Source organism: Rattus rattus, chromosome 2 (assembly GCF_011064425.1).
Source record: "Rattus rattus isolate New Zealand chromosome 2, Rrattus_CSIRO_v1, whole genome shotgun sequence".
Taxonomy (NCBI): Eukaryota; Metazoa; Chordata; class Mammalia; order Rodentia; family Muridae; genus Rattus; species Rattus rattus.
In genome coordinates, this window is record NC_046155.1 from 189,376,580 (window position 1) to 189,403,466 (window position 26,887).

A 26,887-nucleotide genomic window follows, 5' to 3' on the forward strand; every position below is an offset into this window, starting at 1 on the left:
ACCCAGAGACAAGTTAGTAAATCAGTAATCTTCTTATGAATTTAAAACAGAGGACTACCTACCCTGGAAGTATGGTTGGTAGAACAATTCCTTTGAATTTACGTTATTAGAGAACAAAGCTTAGAAAGGAAATATTCCAAAAACATTTGTATGAAGTATTAATTTTAACTGTCAACTTGACACAATCTAAAATAACCTAAGAGTCTTGGAGAATGTTTATGAGGGATTATCTAGACTTTATTACTTGAGGTGTGAAGACCTTACCACTATGGGTGGAACTATCCCCTACGATGGGCATCGTGAGCTGTGTGAGAGTGGAGAGAGCAAGCTGAGCACAAGCATGTATGAGAGACTACTGCTTCTGACTGAGGATGGAAAGTGACCAGTTCCCTCAAGGTTTTGTTGCTGTAGCTTCCCCTCTGTGATGAACTAGAACCAGGATGCTGTGGTGGCTTGAATGAGAATGACCTCCATAGGCTCACACTTAGAAGCCTTGGTCCCTAGTTGGTGGAGTTGTTTGGGGAGGACTAGGAAGTGTGACCTTGTTGGAGAAAGGTATGTCACTGGGGAGAGGCTTTAAGGTTTCCAGAGATTTGTGGCATTCCCAGTGTGCTCTCTGTCCCTGCCATCTGGTTTGAGATGTCCCTGCTACCATGCCTTTGTTCAGTTCCACCATCATGGGCTCCTTCCCCCACCTCCCCCAGAACTAGAAGTGAATGCCTAATTAAATGCTTTTTAAAAAATAAGTTGCTTTGTTCTGGTGTTTTATTGCAGCAAAAGAAAAGTAACTAGAACAAAGTCTAGACCAAAATACACCTTTTCTCCCTAGGTTGCTTTTGTTTGGCTATTTTTCCATTGGTGCCTAAAAAACTTTCTAGGTTTCCTTAATGGATCTGTATACAGATCACAGAGTTCAGTTGCATACTATATGAATTAATTCCTGGCCTACAGTACCTCAAGTATCTGACTGACTGTCGGATTAACCCTTTTCTCAGTGGCTCTAGAGTGGGCACCAGGGTACAAATGGCAGACCACTTGACTATATTGATGGCCACTTTTTCAACTTTCCAATCTTTAAGCACCTTTGATTTGGTTGGGCCTTTCTGTGAGCCAAATAAATTGAGTTATTGCGTTTTCTAAAGGAATGGCTAAGTGCTAATATTAATTGCATAAATTTGGAGTCAATTTTGTATTATGCATGCTGGAGATTCTCAACCAAGAAATTAAATAGTAATTAGAATTTATCTTCCCACTGCAATCGAACAGTGTTAAGTTTTAAAAATGTGTTAAATTGTATCTCACAGGTTTTTCTACTGGAAGTTTTAGCACTGTGAAACTGTGTCTTAGCAGGCTTGCTTGGGACGCTATGTGCCGGGCACAGAAATTATTTATTTAGTGACACTTAGTTATATCAATACAAAATTCATTTATAACTGATTTTATTACTCTGGACACGTTTTATTAGGAATGAATTATGTTTTCTTCTTAAAATGTAGGAAATTAAGAGAAATTTAATAGGACAATAGAGTGCTGTTAAAAGTGGGTAAAAAGTTCTAAGAACGGGAGGCTGACTTTCAGAAATAGGGTCAGGGAAGCAATTCTCTGTAATGAGGTGATAAACGGAGATAAGTGCATGTTTCAGTTACTTCATACATAATATAAAGACGTTCGTTCCATGAGTTATTACAGGGACTAGAAGAGCACGGTGTTTTCTGTAGAAACTACAACTGTAGTTATCTCAAAATATTGATTTGTGGAGAACAAATGGTAAAGGCCATTTTTAACTCTATGTCTGGTGTGTTCAGGAAGCCTGTTGGGGGGCTATCAGTCAGCTAAAGACACAAAACCATTCCTCCTAAAACAAATGGGCTTTTCATTAGGAACTGTGCTTAGAAACAAAACGGTTTCCCAAACAAACTGTGCTTAAGAGCGAGGTTCAATTTTATTCCATTTTTCTATTAAAATTGTCCAGTTATATATCGTTATTTTAAATTTCTCTACATAGTAACTTGAAATTAAACATGAAATATCACTAACCAATATGATACAATCCTTTTTTTGGGGGGGCGGTCAAGCAATGATCGAGCTGCGAGTTTAGAATGGGTAAGTATTAGGGACGTATAAACAGCACATTTCTAATGTATGGTGTGAAAGCTGAGTTATTAGCTTCATTTACAATGCTACAATTTACAAGTAACAATGTTCTCATGGTGTCTGCTTTATTGTACCTTTCCTACCATTTCTATAATATTTTATTATTTTGTTCTTTTTTTATTTGGGGTCATGCTTTCAAATCCATTATTCAGGAGAGCAACTCATGTGAAATAACAAAGCCCATGTACCTAGCTCCCGTTTCAATTGTCTACTGATGCTCTGTACACACATGGAGGACACACCGACTTCTGTACACACATGGGGGACACACCAACGTCTGTACACACATGGGGGACACACAGATGTCTGCAGCCACCCTGGGTTCCAGATGGCTTCTGTGTCTAACGGTCCCGAGGCCCCACTCGTCCCACTTGTGAGAGCCCACTGTACTGATGGATGCCTGCCTGTTTTGTCTTCTGCTGAGATCTACTTTTCTTCCTTCCCCACCAAACAGGGAGATACACTGGGCGAAAAAAATCGCAAACTGAAAAAGATATCTCAGTGTCTTTTTAAAAAACAAAATAAGTACATTTTGGAGTAAACTAATCTAGGCTTGAATATTGGATCCTATGGCAAAGTTAGAAGATTATCTTGAGTCTCTTGACTTGGCCTTCGTGGCGATCTTCTGTGAGGACTGTTTTAGGAGATCCTGGGGAGACCCCTAAGGTAGTGTAGGCAGCAAGGCTCTCACCTACTTCCTGCTCCTGAGACGGGGATGCCTCATTTTCAGGGTTGGGTTAGACAATAGATTTTCTTGTCACAGTTTTTCTGTTTATGAATTTTTATTTTGCTGCTTTGCTTTGGTTTATTGAGATAGGATCTTACTCTTCAGCATAGGCTGGCCTCAAACTCAAGGCAATCCTCTGTCTTAGCTTCTGCTTCTGAACAAAGACTGTTCCAAGGTTTAATTAGTTGTACTTTTAAGTCTCACAGCGATACATAAAAGATGAAGTATTCAAACACCTCATTTCATCTTAGATTGAATAAAATGGGGTAAAAATTCTTTTAATATTTTCTCCAAATATTCACTAGGGATAAATGCTTTTCTGGAAACACCCAGTCCATAATTATGAGAAAGAATTTGCCTGGGGTTTAAAAACCTTGTGTGTATTTCACAAGACTCTATGTCTTCTAGCAGATAGTTCTGGTCAATATTTTGGTTTTGTTTTGTTCTGGTGTATGTATGTGCCTGTACATGCATGCAAGTGTATGTGCATATGCAAACATGTGTGTGTGTGTGTGTGTGTGTGTGTGTGTGTGTGTGTGTGTGTGTGTGTGTGTGTGTGTGTTTGGGTGGAGAGGCCAGGAACTTCAGGTGTCTTGTTGTATCTATTCTCACTAACCCTGGTGGTGCTTGGCTAGTGGCAGCAGGCCCAGCAACCCTCCTGTGTCCATCCTCCATAATACGGGAAGCCACACCCAGCTTCTGTGGGTGCCACTGAGCCATCTCTCCAGTCCCTTTTTGGTACTTTAAACTAGGCGTACTTGCCGTGTGTCCAGGTGTTGAGAACACTTTCCCAGTCTGCCACTGCACACGACCATAGAGAGTGACAATCCAAAAATGCCTCTGCCTTGTAGTGCACAGGAGTTTACGCAGATGAGCAACAGGTTTGAACAGTGGCATAGACTCGCGGCTCCAGAGGACCCACGAAGCTCCTATGTCTGCTGTACGTCAAGCAAACCTATAGACTGGCATTCCAGAAACAGTGTCTCTGGGAGCCAATGTTTGCTATCCCTGGAGTGCCCTGGCTCAGTGTCATGCTAGTATCTGCTAATGTTTTAGGTGTTGGCTTTGGCTTGTTCTGCCCTCTCACTTGGGTGAGTCATTTTAACCCAGTTCTCAGTGTGTTCGTATAGAAGAATTTTACAACTAATATCCCCATCCTTCTCCTTCCATTCTGTGTGATTATAGGAAATCTTGAAATTTCTTAGAAACTAACACAGGCTGATAGTATGGAGGACAAAACAGAAGAGAGGAGCCTACCATTGGCTAATCCAGCCAGAGACACCCCTGTCCCATTACTAGGCTAGCCTTTAGAAAGGCATTGAGCTTACTGGTTTTCATTTTTCATTTATAAATAAATCATCCAATTATTAATTACTGATTACATATAGATTATATTATCTAATTATATTGTTATTTTTATTACTTAATATTAGAAAATTACTTCAAGAGCAAGAGACATCTTTGAACTCTGTGTCTAGCACCTGTACACCGAAGGCTGTGCACAGCTCCGGGCTTCTCCGAGCTGACCTCAGGAGTCCAGAGTCGCACTAGCTTCATTCTGTGGTTGGACTCAATTCTGTGCCTCTTAAACATGGGCTTCACATTCCCCACCACAGTTGGGCAGGTATCAAGGTTTGGATGGCTGCATCTGGAACGCTCACTTCTAAACATGTCACCAAGTTCTCATCTGCTATTTGAGTACTGATCTAGTCATGACTGTGTGATGGCTTTGTAGGCAAAGTTAAGGCTCCTGTGATAGTTCATAGTACCTATCAACTAGACAGGACCTAGGATTACCTAGGGGACAAACCTCTGCCACCCACCCCAAAGATGATAGTGTGGTTCTATAGGCCAGTCCTAGACTGAATGAAGAGGAGAAGATGAGCCGGGAGTAGCATATTCCTCTGCTTGCCTCCTGGTTATGGATACATCGTGATCAGCTGCCTCAAGCTCCTGCCCACACGACTCTGCCACAGTTGCCTGTGGCTTGGAAACAGGGATAAAACTTCCTCCTCCAGTTACTTTGTGGGGCCATTTTCCCACAACAGGAAAAGACATTAAAAGTAGCAGTTTGCTATGCTGACCTTAAAGTGGATTGGTGACCCTGATCCCCGAGTAGATCCTGTGTGATACCAGGAGTCCTTGAAAGACAGGATGAGGCAGGAAGGGGAGGCAGTGGTTGGAAGGAACTGAGCCACTATGACTAGCTTTGAAGTAGAGGGGGCTGAGAGACAGCTATTATGTGGGTGCTGGGGATTTGAATTCAAGTCTTTACAACAGGCATTTTGTTGACTGAGACATCTCTAGGTCCCTTCCTTCCTCCTTCTCCCTCCCTTCCCCTTCCTCCTCCTTCCTCCCTCCTCCCTCCTCCCTCCTTCCTTCCTTCCTTCCTTCTTCCTTCCTTCCTTCAGAGGATGGGGTGACCGAGCCTAGCCTCTCTGGGATACCAGTTCACAGGCTGTGACCCTAAGAACTCTCTGAACCTACCCAACACTTTTGAATGTCATTAGTCTTCATCCACCAAGAAGTGTGGAAAAGACAAAATATTTTTCAGTGTTTTTAAAGAGAATGACATCCAAGCCATTGGTGAGGTGGTTCTGTGTTATGTTTATAATATACAAACACAAAAATACAGCATTGAAGTATTTCTGTTAGGACAACTACAAACTTTCCTTAATTCTTTGTGTATATAAATAAATATCCAAATTGCCTTCAGGTCAAAACAAAGCTTAAAATAGAGAATCACTGAACGATAATGACCCAATTACATCCTTGTTTTCTAAAAAAAATAATAATATTGTATCATTAGATAGCTTTTCAGCTTGTGATAAAGAGAATTTAAAGACTCAAGAAATGAATTCTAAGATAAGTTATAGGTGCAAAACAGGCACAATTGAAACTGGTTTGCCAAATTTTAATTGGAAGGTCATCTAGTGAGTGGAGAGACGGTCGCATGGCCACTTCAACCCGGATTTCAATAGGCCCAGGAAGAGCTGATAGAGAAGTAATTGGGGGAATTGATCTTGGAGGGCTGGGTCTGCAGCCTGGTGGCTGTGATGTCCCACCCCACCCTTTTCTTCTTTGTTATTTATATAATTAATTTAAGAGGTCCATGGACTGTAACTCAGGAAGCAAGCAAGGAGGGAAATCTCAGTGTATTTCCAGTTCCTTTTAGGGAAAGTGTCTGTTCTGTTTTCAGTTCCACCTTCAATGACAGGTAAAGCTTATGCTGAACTAACTCAGTTCCACTCTGTCCGGGTGAGAAAATACAGAACTTTTAAAGGAAGACAATAAACAGGGGAAGCTGTTTTCAGCCTATGTATACAATCCTTCCTACAGGATCTTGCTCTGCTAAAAAATCCGGACCAAACAGGAAGTGTGGCAGGGGTTGGGGGTAGGGCTCAGACTTTCTAGGCCAACACAAACATGGACAGAAAGGGGCCTTGCTTCTACCACAGCCCTGCTGAGGGTGGCATCTCTCGGCTCCGCTTTGAATCCCACCTGGCACTGGATTGCTCTCCAGGGTCCAGTGGGTGTTTCTGGGAGTCGTCCACTGAAATTCCTCAGGAGAGAAAGCACTGGGGTTCAGAACAAGCAGAGCTGAAGGTGACGCCCACCCTTGTAGGATCAACAGTGCATGAGACCAAGAGGAAGCTTAATGTCCATGTTTTAGGGATTTTTAACTGTGCAGGGATTCTTAGAAGTAACTTGAGAATCCACCATGATGGCTGTATAGGAGGAGGATGACAGGATATTGACGGCAGAGTCACAGGGCTACAGGCTCTGTTCCTTAGCCAGCTCTATCATAGGAAATCCACACTTGCCAGACTTCTGGAGGGACCCTGGAACGGGGCTCATAGTAACTTACAGGGTGAGTTGGTAGGGATGAATAGGTTATCATAAAGACCACGAAACCAAGGTGAATTTCACCCCATTCCTCAGGCAAGCTTTTAGGCAGAAGCCAGTCCAAGTTGAGCCAGGGGAGAGGACTTGAAAGAGCCAAGTTAGAAGTCTGCAAGATTCTCATGGGTCCTGTCTGACTCAGTCTCCCACAGATCTTAGGCGTAACACATTCTGGGTCCTGCTACAGATCTTTGGGGTGCTGAGATCATCCCTGGACAGAGCAATGCTTACACCCTGTCCTCCTATCCCCTCCCCCGACCCCTGCCTCAGTTGTACCAGGAGTAATGATCCAACATAACAATTTCATTTTCTCTGCAGTGTCCACAAAGAGACCTTTAAAATGGCATTTGATGTGCGACTCAGATTTGCATATCAAGGAAAATGAGGAAAAGACTTTCGTTATCAGCAAATCTAGAACAGTGATGTTTAAGGTGCCTTGAAAAGTAAATCATGAACTGAGGGTAGAAGTTTCTTTTCATTAAAAGCTTTTCCATCCCGATTGCTCCCTTGGCCAGATTTAATACAACATCCTGCTGCCCCGCAGAAGACTGCACAGTTTCCATTTGGCTGAGCATCTGCATGCAGCCTCATCCAGGGCCTGTGTTAGTCTTCAAATACATTAAAGCATACGACACAGACCTCTGCAGGCATGCCTCAGAGGTCTTCGTTGAGTTGGTGGAGACTGGAGTGCATGTGCTTCCAGCTAGCAGGGGCATCCTATGGGTCAAAGCCTGAGAACCACGCATAATCGAGGAATTATGTGGGTAGATCTTGGTTGGGTAACGTTAGAGGGGAGGATGAGGATAAAGTGTATTTCAAACACGGCTTTGTACGTAAGTTATGCAGAGGGGGGCTTTGTCGCTCCCTCTCTACTTGGGTTTTGGTGAGGAGACAGATCCAAGAAAAAGGACAGGGCCTGGTGCAGATCCCTTGGTAGTGTGGTTACCCGGCATGCATAAGGACCTGGGTTTGATGCTCAGCCCAGCATACATAGGGCAGGGTGGGTCAGTCCTGTAATCCCTGCAGTAAGGATCAGAAAGTCAGGGCTATCTTTGGATATGTAACAAGTCTGAGGAAAGCCTGTGCTACATGAAAAAAAAATGTAAAGAAGAACGGGAGGGTGGCTTTGCTCAGAGAATAGCTCAGCCTGTCAGAGAGGGACCTCGGAGGAAACAGAGGGGACATGATGCTCTCAGTTTGATCTGGAGGAAAACTAGGCCTATGTCACAAAGGCCTTGAGACTGGGCCGTGGCATAACCATCCAAGGCTGTGACGCACTGTGTCAATCACAGTGGCCATTCTGACAATACATGGTGGCACTGATTCAGTCAGGCCACGATAGGGGGCTTCAGATCAATGGATCAGATGTTCCTGTGGGAGCTGTTGTAGGTGAGCCAAAGTGGCCATGGGTCTGGAGAACATCAAAGTGTGCGTGGGCCACAGATCTAACTGCAGTTTGATATCCCTGTGGGTCTGCCTTCATATCAGTGGCCAGTGTTTTGTCCTTGGGTAAAGATCATGCCCCACCCATCCTCCCACCCATGCTCTGCATCCTACAGGCTGGAAAATTCACCTCATGATCACATTGTTAACTACTGAGCACTCTTTCTTTAGAGTTCCAGAACCCAGACTCTCTGGTAACCTTCACAGAACATCAGAGTATGTGTTAGTCCCCATATTCATTATTCCCGCATAGCCACCAGCACACATCCAGACTGCTATGAAGTTTAACTTACTGAAAAAGCAGTAGTTCTCTTTAAAGAAAATGCATGCTGAGGTCAATTGCAGTCTTCCTGACAGAGCTGAAAGGAGGACATGTACCTCAGGAGAGGAAGATTGGGCTCAGCACCATCCTCAGGTTGTTGTCTCCTTGACCGCTGTAGTGCAAACTCGTTTCCTTCTTTAGGAAATCCTTTGTGCCCCTGAGATCCCAAGACAGAGCTGTGTGGAAGATGTCCTCTCCGACACCAGAGGCCAGCCTCTGAATGAACAGATTCCCTAGCACCTCCTATTTCTACAGTATTGGCTGCTGTGTGACAGAAGTCTGGGCCTGGGTTCAAAGGCAGCAGTGAGATGGGAATGTAGAGTCATCACAAATGAATGAGGAGAGACAAGGGCCCTGGGGTGGGGAAAGATGTTCAGTGAGTAGAAGTTGTGGGTAGTAGCCTCAAAGCCATGCCTACTTTACCAAGATGCTGCTGGGCTTTCAATAGTCCTCCAGGACAAGCAATGCTTGGTAAACCTGGTCTGCCTGTGACTAGATACTTCAGTCCTCTGACATGAATCGAGGAGTCTAAGGGAGTAGCTAAAACTACCATTCGGTGGGAACAGTGAACATGAGAGTTTGTCCACGTTGGCTTGTTTGCATAGCTGGGATTATGAGCATCAACAAAAGACATTCTGTGTCGTGTTTCTGCTCCTGGCATATAGTAAATGCAGTAATTCTTGAATTTATTTTGCATGGAATCACCTTACAAAATACATTAATTCTAATGGATTATACATAATACCCTTGGAGGGACCACATAAAACCATATGCCTATAGTTTTTCTGCACAACCCTCTGAGGCAAACAGTGCAGATCCCTAACACTCACCAAATCTTTGTACAGTGCAAATCTGCTACACTCACACTGCACACGTAATATTAGCCAGAAGACACAGAGAGCAAAGAGCATCCCATGAGTTCTCTTAAGGCTTGTAAATGTCTAATTTTTTCAACAACCTGCTCTTCAAATTAAGGAAACTGAGGCACATTGTAGTTGTGTAACTTCCTTTTCTTTGCATAGGATTAAGTAGGATAAATCGGACCAAAAGGTCTGAGCCTTCATACCTCAGAACTGCTCTGTGGCTACTGCCCAAACAGTCCCATTTCTTGTTTCTCTACATATTGTTTGATCTGCCCAAAGCCTCGTCCATCCTTGTATACACGGTAAACTCTGCTTACTGCTTTAATCCTCCTTTAGGCCTGAGGTACCTGGGCCTCTTGCCCAGCCAGTGTGGACAGAGACTGCTGCAGGCGACGCAGCCTTCCATTTCAATGGAGTCCCTGGATGTCCCTAGGGTCTCCAAGGCAGCTCTCAGAGCTATGGAAAGTGCTTGTTTTCCTCTCTGGCTAGCTTGTAGCATCTCAGAAGAATTAAGAAATCAATGGACCACCGTTCTTTCTGCCCCATACGAGGTCCCTCTCCTCAGACTAAACAAAAACTTCCCATGGGAAAGTTACAGGAATGCGGCCCTTGAAAAGGAGCTCTTACCTGCCTAGCCATTTACAGTAGCACTGTCAAGGCTGGTTACAATCTGTATTTGACCCCAGGATTCTGTGTGACTCAGCTTTTAGCCTACGTGGGAAGTACGTAGACTAGATCCACATGTGAGACTCCCAACCTAGCAGTCAGAAATGGCGGGGTGGGCCATTCTAATAACTTCCCATGTGAACGCAGGACAACTCAATGCTTGAGGATTTAATAAATGTAGTGATTCCCAAGGAACTTGGAAGTGAGTTCCCAAAATGTAAGTTATAGACTAAAAGCAGGCCAGAATTTCACAGGGCATGAACCTTAATTCCAAACTAAACTCAAATTTCCTACAAGAGGAAAGACCATTATACAAGAAAAATTATACTTCCTAGTTTGTGGTAAAAAACGAATACCCAAAAGTTCACCAGCACTTTAGAGGATCACAAGAGCACCCAGCTCACAGGACCACACAACTCACTGGAATGCACAACTCACTGGAATACACAACTCACTGGAATGCACAACTCACAGGTCCACCCAGCTCACAGGACCATCTAGAAGACCTGGAATCTGGTGACCTGAGAATAAAGTTACTTTATGTTCCAATTTTTTTTCTGAAGCCACTTAAATTTCAAGGCCAAAGACCTCACAGGAACATTATAAAATTTGGCAAATATAATGTATTCTTATTATTTATATAGATTGATGTGTCTAATTAGAATTACCAAAATTTAGGAGACATTTAAATTATATTACTCATTATCACTGTAGGAAAGGGATATGTACCACAGTGGAGATTTAAGGACAATAACAGGCAAAGGCCTGTTTTCTCCTTTCACCATGTGCATTCCTGGGATTGAACTCAGATCCTCAGGCCGAGCAGGAAGTGCCTATGCCTTTTGGGCTCTTTGTCTTTTTTTTAATGGCCTTCTATCAGTCAGAGTGGTGCATGTTCCAGATTTATCCTAAATATTTTGGCATTTGATTTCTGCAACCTGAGACCGGATGTTTGGTTATTATATCTCTACTGCATGGCTTGTGGTACAGTCAGCAGCATCTCAGAGGCCGGAAGTCCAGAATGTTTTGGGTACAAGCTTGATCAGGAACGTTGCTGCCCTTAGGAAGCAAACTTCAGCATGTGGAGACCGTCTCTCAAAGGCCCTGATCTGCTGTCAGAGCCCACGGCTTAGCTATGAGGGAGCTCATGTCATTAATTGGCCCAGGCTCCTCAAATGTAATACACCACATCATTAATTTTGCAGCTTCATCTGGTAAAGCTATAAACTGAACATTCTTATTGTCTTAATTTTCTGTAACCTTTAATAACATTTATACAAGAGCGTAGGAGAGACGATATTGCTATTGGCTGTATGACAAATACATTTTTTTGAATGGTTTATAGAAATTGTTCTTTCTCTCACCCCAGTGGAGTTCCTGGAAAATCAACACACTTTAGACCTATCGAGTTCATTGTTTAAATATGGAGAAATGAGCCCTAGTAAATGGCAATGCTACCCTGAACATACCCAACTCTGCTTGACCATGAATCCAAACCTCGCTGGGCCTGGTTAGTACCTGAATGGGAGAAATGAACCCTAAACATGGATATCAATTTGGCTCTTCCATGGAAGACCTTGATCTAGGCTTTCTTCCTCTGTCCTACATGCGCCTGCTGTCTTTTTAAAAGATGGCAGTAACCCCAATACCAATCACACACTAAAGCTTAAATATTTTGCAAGGAAAGGATGGATTTGAAAACATTATATCCTTTAACTTCAACTCTAGGTGAAGGTCATCAGAAGGTAGGTGTAGTCATCAGAAGTAAGAAGGACCCTGTGCAGCAAAGACCTCGCCATGGCTGATGAGACCAGGAGCCTGCATCTTACCGAGTATGGAAGGGTCACACTGGTAGTTATCAATGGCAGCTGTGTTACAGGCTCTACGGAGAGCTTCCACTGACTTAGGTAAGTTGTCAGATAATAGCCCATAGAGCATTGCTACATTTCATGCACAGTTATATTATAAATTTGTCATACATGTACATGGTAATTTACTTTACCATGAGGCTATGAATTCACTGTCCCTAATGACCACACCCACTCCTACAAAAAGCTACTATTATGGTTGAGATAAGAAGTGTCCCCAGAGGTTTGTATATTGAAGGGTGGGTCCCTAGCTGGTGGTGCTAATTTGGGGGGCTCTGGAAATTTCAGTAGATGAGGCCTTGCTGAAGGAAGTTGCTCTCTGGGAGCTTGTCCTTGGTGATTGTACCGCTTCCCTTACCACTTACCTGCCTCCTGTGAGGTGAGTACCATTTTCTAGAGCAAGACTAGTGTTAGGGCTGGCTAAGACAGAGGGATAGAAATGGTGCAAACTGATAACTTACGTTGTACTGTTTCTCCCCTGGCCTACTTTATTAATGTTGGTTTCCTGAACCTGGGGACTTGGTTTTACTCATTGTGGGGGACTGCTAACAGGTTTGCCTGGTTCCCTGACTGCTCAGCCCCCAGTGCTTGTTTCAGAAAACATTCATTTAATATTAAAAAAGGAAAGTCGCTGTAAATAGATCAGACGGTAGGACAAAGCTAGTGTGTGTGTTTCAAGGGGACAGATGGAAGAGTGGGGTCATCATACTTGAAAGGATGTATTCTCTCCTACTTTCTGCCATCTATCTCTGGTACCCTTCTAAAAGGATTTCGTGGTAGGACTTGAAAGAAATATATTTAACAAGACATCAATTTACATAAGAGACAAGCATGGAACAGCAGACATATAGAAAGGAGAAATCACCCTCAAATGCTTTGGAGCCCAGTTTAAGATTCTTCTCCCTAATGCTATTACTGAAAATCTGACATAATTTAATGATAAATAATGACATGCTGTGAGAGGTATCCGCTTAAATTAAATAAGAATTATGGCTCTGTGAATATGGCTACAACATCTACAACCATGAAGTGAAACCATTTTCCTAGTGCAAAATGCTGACAAAGCTGGAAGTCCTGGGGTGAATTCCTTGCAGACTTGGATCTGGGTTACAGAGCTATGTCTGGGGTTACAGAACCTCTTTAAAGAAGAGCATTTCATTCTTAGGGTATAATGATCCAATTTTATAACAGCCCCTTAGAACATAGTAGTAAACCTCACCATGGCATTGTGGTGACAGGCTTCTAAGAAAAGGAGAAAATGCAGCTGAAGATAATGTTTCCCCTCTTAAATGCCAGAAGAATGTTTGACAGAAAAGCAATTTGAACATGAAATTTCTGATGTGTGCATTGGGAAATATTCCAAAAATGTTGGTTGTGCTTGAAACCGATGGCGACGTAGAGCAGCTATGCATTTCTCACAGTGAGCTCTCCAACATTCTAACAGACAAGCAACCTCTAGCTTTTCTAGACAGGATGGGAATTTGTTAGTTATAGGCTTGAAGGGAAGCTGCCCGTAGGAAACAACAGCCCAGACCCTGGGAGGACCGTCTGTGGTGCCTGAATCAGTCCCACCTCCCGTGTTTGGTACCCATGAATTTGGTTGTATCTTGAACTTTTCCAGTTACCTTCATTCATACAAGGATCTGAGACATTACTTGGGTTTAAGTTGCAGATTTTGCTGTATGAAAAGAGCATACTACTGCACTGTGGACAAATCAATTCTTCTGTGATTACGCAAGAGAGAAACTATGTGGGCCTGCCCAATCTCTGTGATCATCAAATTCAGAAACACATGTTTGTTTATAAAAGAGAAAAGCAATGGGGAGGCAGGCTTCAAAGTAACGCACTATGAACCCCAACAATGAGCATCCTGTGGGTTTGCATGAGGAGCACTGAGAACATATTTGTGAATCTTGGGCTTCCAAATGTTGACCTAGACATCTAGAGTAGCTGTTGTGTGGTTATTCTACTTCTTTCTCCTCAGCCTGTCCTTCCCCACCTCTCTCAGGTCCATCTCCATCTCCCCTTCCTTTCTCTCTCCCTCCCTCCCTCCTTCCCTTCCTTCCTCACTCCCTCTTGTCCACATCAATCTACACCACCCCCACCAGTTCTTGACTTCTGTCTCTAGCTTTAGCTCTGAGCTAAAATCTACAAATAGGAATACGTGGACGTTTACAGTGTTCTGATGAGCCATCATGCCTGTGTGTAGGCTTTCTATAAATGCACAGATATTTAATGCTGCCATATGGTAAAAACATGAATTCGGAATAAATAATGTTTATAAGTAGTTTTTTATAACGTAAGAATGCTGTTACCAAAACAATTGGTTGGACAATATGAAACTAAATGGCTAAAGCACAGTTTTTAATTTCCTCCAGGAGTAATCATTTTGCGTAAGTGTCCATGCATCCTTCTCACCTTCAGATGATTTGAGATAGACCACAAACACATAATTAGGTCCTCTGATCAGAAGACAGCTAAAAAGCTTCTGACAATCCCACAAGGTCCGGAATAGTGTATATGTGGCACAGGTTCAATAATAACCAATGATTATTCTCTACAATGGTGACTCTAAATGCCAGGCTTGTCTGTGGCAGGGGGCTGCTGCACATGGGGCTTTTTGTTTGGTATTGTTTTCCTGTATGTACAAGGAGCACATTGTGTTTCAAAAATTTCAGGCTGTGTTCCACTAAATTACCAACATATTTACACGGCTGTCAGGAACTAGCTTCACATGTTGACTTGTCCCGTGCATGTGAGAAGTATGGAACCTCAAAATTAGCAACAAAAAAGAAGATGAGATTCATATCCTTTCAGGGAAATTGGACCGACGGTGAGTGAACCCATAACCAGGGGCTGCCTGTGATCGCTCAAGACTTGCCACAGATCTGGCCAGGGTAACCAGTTCTTTGAGCCTATCCATGCTTCCCAAGCTCAGTGAAGGATATTTGATCAAGAGATCAATAGACCATCATTCTATTTTTAATCAATACTTACCATGTGACTTTGCTAATGACAAATTACTAAGTATTAGTAACTTAAGAGTAGAAAAGTATCATTTTTCTACTTTTTCCTGGAGATGAAAGATCAGATGTTAAAAAGCTCCAAACTGCTTACCACATCTGAATAGCATTTAAAACACCCACCTTTGATTAATTTATAAGTAGTGAGCTATAAAGTTTTTCAGGGAGGACCAAAACCTTCAAATGTATTCAAGAACTATTGAAGGACACCAAACAGTTTAATTACTGGACGCATATAGAGACATTTTGGCGCTCATCTATTGAGTGGCTGGGCTGTATGTGTGATGAGGAATCAAAATTGCTGAATTACTGTTTCCACACGGGACTGAGGGGAGGGTGGGGCTACACACTTTAGATCTCCAAACTGAAGGGCGATAGTCCCAAACAGGCTGGTCCTTAGTTCTCCACCAACCCACGCCTTCATTTCTGTGCTTAGAAGACCTTTTGTCTCCTGGGATCACTCACCGTTCATGTTCTTAAAGATGTTCAGGATTGGCAGGATCTGGCGGTAGTAGGGCACCAAAGCTTCACCCACCATCTCAGCGGACACAACCAGATGCTGGAGAACTTTGAGCGTGACACAGATGACCTGTCTGTTTCGGAGGTTCAAGGCATCTATGGGGTGGGAAAACAAACAAGAAGAAAATATTGAGTGTGAATTCTATGATGTTAAGGTGAAGCTGTCTCATGGATGCATTTAATTAAGTTGTGCTCTATAGGGGACCCAAAAGGTCCTTATTATTACAGTTCTGATGAGGTAGGGCAGCCCTCTGCTGAGAATCACATCTTATTTGGTTACTGTTCATTCTCCTAGCTGGTGTGGGCTCCTCACCAACCCTGAGAACACTTCTTTTTTTCTTTTCTTTGTTCACTCTCCTCTCTTCTTTCCTTCCTTCGTTCCTTCCTTCCTTTATGTTTTTTTTTTTTAAGACAGGGTTTCTCTATGTAGCCCTGTCTGTTCTGGAACTCAATTGGAAGATCAGACTGGCCTCCAACTCAGAGATACCCCTGCCTCTGCCTTGAGGGGTGGGGGTTGGATTGGGACTATAGGTATGTGCCACCATGCTTGGCTACGTCTCATGTTTCCATATAGAAAAGAGGCAGGTGGACTGAGGAGGAAGAGAATGACAGGTGGCAGGGATCATTAAATGTCACCTGGTGTCTGGTGTAGATGACTGTGCAGGCTACCAATAAATAAGTTTTGTGATCTCTGTTAAGAATTCCCACTGTTTTCTTTCTCCCTATCCCCTTCTCTCTGTGTGTCTATGTATGTGTGGAGCTCAGAGGTCAACATCAAATGTCTTCTTCAGTTGATTTCCACCTTAGTTTTTTGAGGCAGGGTCACTCACAGACTGGCTGGCCACCAAGCCCCATGAATTCTCCATTGCTGGGACTATAGGAATACACTGTCATGTCTAGCTTTTTGTGTGCCTGACTAGGGATCCAAACCCAAGTCCTCATGTTTGTGTGGCATATCATTTATCAATTGGACCAGTTCCTCAGTCCCAATTCACTGTTATTTGCAAAGCTATTATCAGAAACAACCTTTATTTTGGGAGATAGATTTTTGGTTGGTGTGCATGTGGAGAAACTATATATTGATTACTGAGACAGGCAGAATTCTTGGTAGCAGCGAACATGAAATGGCTGCACGTAGAGTCTTGAGGAGGCAAGGGAGGCAGTGTTGGAAGTATAAGCATTCCATTAGAGAGAGTCAACCATAATAAGGGGAGACCAAAGGAATGCACACAGGCTTAGAGAACAGTTCTGAGTGCAAAGCAACAAGCCACGGCAGAGAAAGGAAAAAAGGCAGTTTAATTACCTGGTGGATCCATCTCTGCCGGGGCTGCAAAGCGCCCTTTGCTCCAGTGGAGACTCTGGACATTGATGCTAGCTGTGGGAACCTGGCCAACTCATTGACACTTTCTTGGCCCTGATTTCCTTAATCACAGCAGCCTGTCATTTGCTTTCTAAGGCGACTACATTAAAATGATTGAAATGAAGAGCTATACAAAAGCATCTATTATAGAAGGCCAAAATGCAGAGCCCCTGACTACTCTAAAGAGCAAGACAAAGGCTCTTGTCTGTAAGATGTTCCACCTCCTAATGACAAAGAATCAACTATGACCTGAAAACAAGAGATAAAAGGCAGTCAAGCTATCAGAGCGATAGCCAGTGCACCGGAGAGGGGGCCTCACACTATTCTTGAGTCCCAGCTCATACTTCCAACAGCTTTGGTCTTGCAGACAGATCACATCCAGTATGTATCAGAGAGACATTTATCTCTATAAGCCTCCTCTTTACTCTATAATGTGACCTGTATGGTTCCCTGTTACTCAAGGTCAAATCCCATTTTTCATCTCTCATATTCCCTACATTGGAAAATTGTTTCTGCACTGGGGTATCCTTGAATTTATGTGTTCCATACCTCCCTTCATTTGGTCCAGAGTATTCTTGATCTAGATCTTCAACTGCATCTTCTTTCCTCTGATTCTGGGTCTCTATCCTTACTTTTCCTTCTCTAGCTCTTGTGTTTCCCTTTTCAAAATTTCTTAGGCCCAGAGTCTCCTCATCTTCTCTCCCTTGGTTGGTCCTATATCTCTCCTTTAGTTCTAAGTCTTTACCTTCCCCCTCTGTTCTTTTGGTTCTAGGTCCTCATTTGCACCTTCCCCTCTCTGGTTCTCGGTCTTCTTCCTTATCTTTTCTCCTCTGGTCTCCATTTTCCTCTTGCTCATATCCAACTACCTGCTCAAAGAGCTTAATTAATGATGCCCTCTGATTTTCCCCCTTGAGAGTAAAGGGCAAATCAGCCAGATCCAGAGACGTATTCAGGGTAAGTTTATACTGAACTCAACCCACAGTAAAAAGTCTAAAAATTTAAAGTTCCATTTAGTGATTTCATAGGTACTTTCTGTGGAAACACTGGGAAGTTTTTAAAAATAAAGTTGAGGTCAGCTTTATCTTCTCCAGCAACAAACTTGGTGGTTGGCAAATATACACACTTCAGAGCAACCTCACAGCCTCTTGTCTGGTCAAGGCTACATTCCTGGTTGGTTTGAAAGTAAACATGAATGTAACGAACAGAGATGCTCAGCCTTAACTCTGGGAGTCCACCTAAATATAACCGCAGGACTTGGTCTGTCATTATAGCTTTTAAACACTTTGCAGGCTGCACTGAATCTTCTGAAAAACAACTAAAAATAGAATGCTGTAATTTCCTCTGCAAGCTGTGGTGATGGGACAGTCAGAAGCAGAGCTTTCGAACCCTGTTGGGCGGGAGGAGAATGGACCTTGCATGGTCAGCAGCCAGGCCTGGTTTCAAAAGAGCAGTGAGCACTTCTTTGTGCCAGGAATTGAACCTAGCACCTTATACATCTTAGATGACTAATCCTCCTTCGTCAGTGCTTGCTGAGAGTATATTGTGTGCTCCCAGAGTTTTAGGAACTGGAAGGATTGAAATGAACAAGATACAGATGCTAATACCCTCTCAGGGATCGCAGTCTAACGTGGAAACAGTCAGTAAGCTTATACCACAAGTATGAGGACTGCTCTTGACAAAACAAGGTCATTAAGCAGCCAATCACAGGACTACTCAACCTTGGTTCAGAACCTCTGAACTCTCCTAGACCAGGACAAACCCCAGGGATCAATAGATGCTATTCAGCCACAGAATTTCCCAGGCAGGGAGGTGCAGTAGAAACACAGAGCCCCCCCGCTGGGGAAAGGAACCTCCTGCTCTAGCTGTGTAGGTGAGAGTGCACTGAGGTATTCAGGTCCTGTTACCTGCTTTTATAACCGTGAATGTATTTTTTCCTGAGCACTTTTTGGTGAGAAGCATGTGTGTGTAGGTGTATCCATGGAGAACCTGAGGTCCCATCTTGCTAGAATAACCAGCAAGAACCAGACACTAGAGAGTCTGTGTTTCTGCCCTTTCTTCTCTCCCTCCCATCACATGTATAATGGTCTATTTTGTTCTTTTTCTTTTTTTTTCAGGAAAATATAACAACAAAACACTTTAACATCAAAGGCAGAAAAAACATCGATAGACAAATGACGGGATGTGGCACTTTTGGTGGCTGTGATGGCTCTTGAATAAGTTTTTCCATTCTGTGTGCTTTAAAAAGACTGTAATAAGATGGCATTATGTATGCACATCTACACCCAATGTCATGGAAGAGACCTGTCCTGTAGACCATAATGACGATAAATATTTATGTGAACAACTTTACCCTAACTTTCCAAAGGGGGTTACATGGGGTTTTCAACTTGGTTACTCAGGGGTTATATTCATGTTCTCTCTCAACAGAATAACAAACACAGATGTTAGAACACAAGTGCATTGCAACCTTAATTGAAATAGCATGGTGGTGATATGCATTATTGGAATATTATTGATGGTGACCTACAACCATAGTGCCCGACCTGCTAATCAGAATGTCACATGAAAGGGAATGCTGTGTCCATCCTGGGGAATGAGAAAAAGAGTCTTCACAGTAGCTGTGAGAGAAACTGCAGTACAATATCAAAATACCCTTAATCTCATGATGAGGGATTTTCTCTTTTTCTTTTTGTACATGTGTGTGTATTTGTGTGTGTGTGTGTGTGTGTGTGTGTGTGTGTGTGTGTGTGTGTGTCCATGTCGGTACATGTGTGCATGCAGATGCATGTGCACATATATACATGTGTGTGTAGGGGCCACATGTCAACTTTGGGTGTTATTCCTCTTAAGTGCTCACCTGATGCTCTGAGACAATATGTCTTATTGGTCTGGGGCTCACTGAGTAGGCTAGGCTGTACGGTGGGTAAACCTCAGGTATCTGCCTGCCACTACCTCCCCAGTGCTGGGATTCTTAGTGCATTAGCACTCCTGAGCTTTTATATGGGCTTTAAGGGTCAAACTGAGGCTCTTATGCCATCACCATCCCAGCCCCAAGAGGGATTGTTTTTTATACTGCCCATTTCCATTTCAGTATAGGTATTTTTGTTCCTCCTTCTTGAGGAATTGACTCTTCACATCAAGCTGGAAGCCTTTTTGTTCTTATGTTCCCAGTGGAATTAAAGAAATATGATTGGGGGATGGGGAGTAGGAATCAAAGGTCTCTTCCTTTGAGAAAAGCACGTTAACAGATATAAAGAGAGTATGATTCTGGGGCTTAAGGAGATGTGTGTATTCTTCTGTAGCTGTTGTCAAGTTGTAAGTGAGGACTTTGAACTCAAGATTTAAGGTTTTGAAAGGTCTAACACAAAGAGTCTACTGACATTATAGAACCTTTCTATTCAGGAAATTGGATTTCTATTGTACTGCTTACTGCCTTCAAGTATAATCAACAGGATGGAGCTTACAGATATAGAGAAATTGCTGGAGAATAAGGAAAAACAATTTGAAGCCAAAGTGGTGAAATTTATTCATCTTAGATGGTTATAAGCCCTGCGTACAATTTTCTTAGGCCTAAAAATCCATTATTGCTATGAATTTTGTGAAGTGAGAGCATTTCCTACTATTAGATATGATTTGCTACTGTGGAATGAGAAGACACAGGAACATTACCAGTAGGTTGTTTCTGTTTAAAGTTAGAAACACCAAACAAAATCAAAGCCAAACATGAAGTCTAAAAATACTTTTGACATGTGCCATGAATGTTAAATATCTGTAGCATACAAATAGCTGCCACAATCTAGTGAAAGAACCCAACAAGCTTGTCTAAGAATGTGAGCAGATAACACGGAGGCTAACATGCACAAGCGAGCAGTTCATAGTCTAGAGTGTTCGAATTCATTGGTGATCAAAATAACTTTGGGATAGCATACTAGCGAAAAGTAGTCACTGAAATATCATCATTCAAAGCAGAAGCACGTTTGGGGAAAGGGTGACTTTTACAGATGCTGTGGCACAGATAGATGCAGTCTTTCTGCAGGGCAGCACTTCTCAGAGCCAAACAAATGCAGGAGACACTTAGCCCAGGGCTTCACCTGCATGGGCCTTTAGCCTAAGTATGAAGGTGTGTGCTCAGTTATGAAAGAATGCTGAAACCAGTACTGCTTATGATTGGGAATAATTGAAACATTCCGAGACCATCAGGTTGTTAAATGAGAAGACATAGATCTATAGAGTGGAAAGTTATTTTAGTATATTTATTTGTTTATTTTAATTTTTGAATTGTTTTAGGGTCATTTATGTAATTTAGCATTCAGTGAAAGGGGACTTTCTTTGTATTAAGTATTTTATTTTTCTTATAAGTGATTTTATTTGTTTAAACAGATTTGTTTAAAAAGCATCAGTTATTGACATGCTCAAAGATGCTGTCGCCAGTATGTTTGATTGTTATACTCAGGAGGCACAAGGTAAGCGGGAGTAACCATGAGGACCCGTGTCTCCCTCACTTTCCTTTGTTCTTGAAGCTGAAGCTGGGTCTGGTCATTGCACACACCGAGTGCCTGGTTCAGTGCTGGCAGCTGAGCATGAGCTCCCATGGCGAGTGCTGGCACTGGCAATGCAGGGCTCTTCTCTCAGAGCACCTTGCCCCTCTGTACCTAGATGTCCACCCAGTTCACCTTGAAGGAGCAGGATATCATATGATGCCAAAGGAAGGAATTAGCCTTATTACTATTTTCAGAGTGAAATACAATGCTTATCTTTTGTATCAAGTGGGCATTGCTGCTAAAAGGCACTAGTACATTCCTTACATTCGTTAAGAAAGAGTCATTATATTTGTTACAGCTTTCATGGCCATCAAGGACACACAAAGGCCTTGTGCATAGTAGTGAATTCTGGGATGCACATGAAATAGAAGGTGGATGGATAGAACAATTTTCAAGATATAGGAGCCCAGTCCTACCCAAAGAAGGGCAGGAAGAACACACATTTCTAAGTCTAATAGCGATTTCTGGTACAATTTTAGCAGTAATTATCTGGACAAGCAATTTGGATCATATAGGAAGACAGCAGTAGTTATTAGTAACCTGGATTTACTCACTGAATGAAGGCAAACCAAGCTAACATAACATGTTCTACATTTGCTCACAAAGAAGACTGCAACTAGAGTGCTTTAGCAAGACATCTGATCAGAACTGTCTGGCTGTTCTAGTTGTTAAGACATAGAGATGGAAGGCTGGGGCATAGCTCAATTGACAGAGAGTGTGCTTGGCATGCAAGGAGCTCGGGGCTTTCCCCAGCACCACAGAAACTGGGTGTGATGCTGCACTGAAGGTGGAGACACTAGGACAGAGTTCAAGGTTATCCTCAGCTACACAGCAAGTTCCAGGTCAGCCTGGGATATGAGACCCACCTTTAATAACAAACAAACAAACAAACAAACAAACACTAACAACAAAATCCAAAAGGGTATAAGAGGGATTGAGAGTTAGGATTTCCATTTTTCTTTTCTTTTTATTTCTGTATGAATAACCTAATTGCAGTAGCATGCGCTGGGGTTTTGGTATCAACCTCTTGTTGGTGGGATAAGTCAGAGGTCTGCACAGGCTCAACACTTCGGTTCCATAGAATACTTTTTTCTTTTTGTAGATTGAGTGCACCTTATTGAATCGAAACCTATCATCTATTTTGGTGACTGCTAGTTGAGAATATGCCAAGACAAGGAAACTAAGAACTACGCACACACACACACACACACACACACACACACACACACACACAATCTTTCTTTCCCAATAATGTTCTTGTTACATAATCCTATGGCTACACTGGACAATGGTATTTCTAATCTCCTGGGAAGGATGAAGAATTAAATGGCCCAACACTACAGAGCTTGGTAATGCAAGCTGGATTTTCACCTAAGTCCAAACTCTACATTCTTAGTAACTGTTCTTTCTTTCCTGGCATCCCCTCAGTCATGAGGTATTGTCCCATGGCCTGGTGCATACTGGGCCTAGGCAATGAGGAGATCATTTAAAAAAGCCTTCACCATGCTGGTTCCTGGGCATAAGTGTTTTTTTTTCTTTAGGGAATAAGTCACAGTGACAGAGACAAAGCTCATAGCATCTTTCAGAAAGCAAGGTAGGCTGTCTGAGCATGCTATTTCAGACACAGAGATAAATGTCTGTGTTTTTCCACTCTCAGACCTTATTGACATTTAAATATATTCACAAGGTACACTGGTCTCACTGGCAGCAGTATTAACTCTCAGACCACATAGTAAAAAGATGCATAAGTTATACAATGGCCGCAAAAGCTTACGGAGGCCACTTCAGAAAGTTCAGGGAGTTCCACGGAGGCCCTACCAAGAGGCAAGAGAGTCCATGTGGCGATGGACAGGACTGGATCAGATGAACATGGAGGTGGACAGATGGGTGGTATGTCCAGACGGGTGAATGAATAAATGGGCAGAGAGGCAAGCAACCATTTGGGTGGGCAGCATCAACAGTGAGGTATCAAGTGGAGCTGAAGCCTATGGGATGGTTGGGACTTCTCTAATGGTTGGTTGCATTGATGCACACACTAGGTAGTCAGGTGACACATCTGTAGAGGCCATTGCCACATCTGTGTTAGGCATCCAGGCAAAGTTAGGAGACCCTTTCCTTACTCTGCTGTGCTCAGGGAGTTTGCAGGCCCAGCTTTCCAGACACAGTTTCAGTATCCCCATGTGCTCTTGTGGTCTCTATTTACTGTGATAAATCCATACAGCATGTTTATCTGTAAGAATATATTACTGAATAGGTGGTGCCTTGTGGGTGGTATCCAACAGCTCTATTCATGTGTCCACCAAGGGACAAGACTCTTATAAGTCCTGAGTTCCTGTGATTTGTCCTAAGGGATAAGCCATGCTGATTAAGGCACTGCCATTCAATGTGGAGTTAAATACTACCTGTAAAATGGAGTCTCTCCAGGAAAAGTGCTGGAAGACATATTGTGCTTTTTTTTTTTTAATACAGTATGGTGTAACTAAGAACAGGGCACAACTTGAATTTGCATCTGCTTTGGAATGATGTCATAGCTGCCTGCTGCCTGAATGAGGCTTTAGCTTGGGTGTCAACATTGAGGCAGAGGATGATGGTGGCATTATCACATTCAGGTCACGTGATCTGTTGAAAGCTTTAAATGCACCAGCTCATTTTGCCACAGAAAGAGCCCAATATGCTGGGGGCCATTGCTGTCCCTGTTGTGACACTAAGGTGTTGTGCCCCAATACTGAGCATGGACATTGGCTTATGTGAGATAGGAAAAGACTGCTTGCGGGTGCCCCTAGCTGTTTCTGACACTGTCTCTCTGGCTCTGTCTTGACTTTCTTGCATGGTTAGCTGTCATCTCTTCTGTCACCCTTGCCGCTGCTATGCCTTTACGTCGCATCTCTGATGTCCTTGTTCATACAGGATCTCATGACATGACCAGAGGATCTATAGTTTTGGAAGGTGAACACGTACATGATTATTATCTCGAAGGTTGTCTGTCTTGGACTGACACCACTGTGCCTTCAATGGGACATGACTGTCATCAGTAGAGTCACGAGGTGACTCAAAGTTTCCTGTTATAGTTCTGTTTAGATGGAAGAAGGGTGAAGGTAACATGGCAATAGCCAGGTTAAGTGTGATGGAAAAACATGTCTGACAGTGAGATTCCACAGCCTGTGTGGTTGGGAGTGCTCATGTATGGCCACTTTCCCAGGAGCGAAACTCATCAAAGCCCTCCAAAATTCCTACTATTTTTCTCCTCTAGAAAAGATGAGAACTCTCCTTCTGACCTTAATGGCATAGAGTATTGGGACAGCATTAGAACATGGGTCTAAGGCTTTGCTAATTAATGCGCCTTGTTTGTTCTCAAGAATGCAACAAGGAAGGCAGTCTTTAGTGTCAGGTTACTGACAGCTCATAAGGAAGAGCCTCCCCGTGGAGGAAAAATGTTCTAAATTGTAAGATTCCTGGTCCCTCTTCCCTTCAATGGGTCAGTATGGGCTGAGCTTGCTGTAGAATCAGATGAACCCTAGATATCAGGCTGGTCACTTCTCCATCATGGCACATACCTGTGTCTCTCTTCACCGTCTATTGGAAGAGGCAGATTCCTGAATCTGCAGAATTGGATAGCAAAGAAATGAAGAAGAACAGAGTTGGGAAAGCTGTCTCTTCTTTTCCTCACCCTATGTGTGAGTGACATGCTATAGGCTACTTGGATAGGTAAGTCCTCTTTCCCCTGGTCACAGCTCTAAAACCTCTGGGCATGTGCAGTTGTTGCACATTTCTCTGGAAATACAGAGTTACTGGCACTTGGATTTTCTTACAGGTGTGAAGGTCAGCATAGAGTCCCCAGATCTACTTGGGATAAGCTAACATCAATGATCTTCACATTCCAGAGCAGAGAGTAACAATATTCAGCCACCACATTGTCTGAAGTGAATTTTGAGTCATGGGAGCTACTAAGCAAACTTTATGAAGACAGTTTGAATCAGTTTCTTTTTTAGTATCTTGTAATCAAAATAACCCCAAGTAATTTACCTCTTTTCTAAATTTTTCAACATAAAGGTCTAATTGTTCTTCTTAGATTAAAACTATTCTTTTTGCAGTTTATTATCAATTTCAAAAGAATGTACTTGTCAAATTTTGAAACATGAGTGAAATGATTAGATCATTAAAAGGGTAATGCTTGTGAGCGTGCTTGCTAATTAAAAAGACTTGTCACAACAGGCTCTTGCTTTGTGGTACATTTTATCCCTTCGCACTGGTCCCTTTTCCTTTCTGATCATCCATTGGATGTGATTCTAGGAGAATATTTTGGTTTTTCTGAGTGCTAGTACTCAACCTTCTTGAGTCACTGTGTTCTCTCCTACTTAGCCACAGCAACTGGAGACAGCTGGACACTTGCCCTTGGCTCGTGCTGTCAGCCAGGTGACCTCAGCTTATTAGAGGTGTCCTAACGAGGGCACTGTCTTGTGCCCCTTCACACACGGATTGCCACTGTTTCTGTAAGTTGGCGCAGCCAGGGTCGCCTCTCCTCTAGCAGGTCATTTCATAAGTGCATGCTGCTGGTCGTAAACAAAAGCATCTCACTGGAGACTTAGATCAACAGAAATTTACTCTCACATCATCTTCTGATGGACAGGAAGCATTGTAGAATGATGTCTTTAATTGGGGTTGCAGGATAGGCATCTCTATAAGGCACTTTTACACAAGACCCAGCACATTAGCAGATCCGAATGGCCACATCATACTTTTAAAAATGGCATCTTATACACGTTTCGGTGAGAACAGTTATGTTCCTCATCAAATTTATTTTGGAAATATTTGATGCATTTCTCGTGTAATAGCCAGCCCATTAGATGCTGTGGAGACAGAGTGCTGTTTAATATTATATTCTAAGTGACATAAGCTGCAAAGTTCTGCTGGAGAGAGAGTGTGGGTGGAGACAGAACTGGAGCTGGGGGCAGGGCTGTAAAAAAGCATAGAGATAAATCAATCCAGGAGCAGGACAAGGTCTACATAACGGTTAGCTTGTTGTCATACAGGCCAATGGAGGCAGTCAGTGAGGAGGTGACAAACTTGCTGCCACACCCTAGGAACTGAGAGACATCACCAAGGTGGGCAGGAAGCATACACTGAGAGGGCTGGGAGATGAAAGGTTTGTCTCAGAGTTAAGGTGTAATGGTCTGGAGCGGAAGAAAGCATGACTTGAGGCATCATGGGGAGGGGCTGGAGTAGGGAAAATGGAGAAGGGGTCTTAGAAGGGAGGGATTTGCAGCAGGGGTGTGAGAGAAATCTGCATGCAGCCCCGCCCTAGCTGACTTCTGAGAATCACACAGGGAGGAGGTCCCCATGGGCCAGATGAGCCCAAGTGGAAAGATGAAAGCAGCAGATGAAAGGCGCTTCACGGTGTCCACCACAGGGAGGCAAGGCTGGGCGCCCGCCCGCGGCGTAGGGTTACCTGTCCACCAGATTGGAAGTGACAGTCTTCTATGGAGCATAAAAGGACACGA

At 43.0% G+C, this 26,887-nt stretch overlaps 1 protein-coding gene across 1 annotated transcript in view; it reads right to left on the minus strand.

Annotated features, from left to right (window-relative positions):
* LOC116892818 (parkin coregulated gene protein homolog) overlaps positions 1 to 26,887 on the minus strand; it is a 191,982-nt gene that overhangs the window by 157,673 nt on the left and 7,422 nt on the right. Inside the window, exon 2 of the mRNA XM_032894702.1 lies at positions 15,435 to 15,584. Coding sequence (XP_032750593.1) covers positions 15,435 to 15,584 — 150 coding nt within the window. The remainder of the gene's footprint in view (positions 1 to 15,434; positions 15,585 to 26,887) is intronic.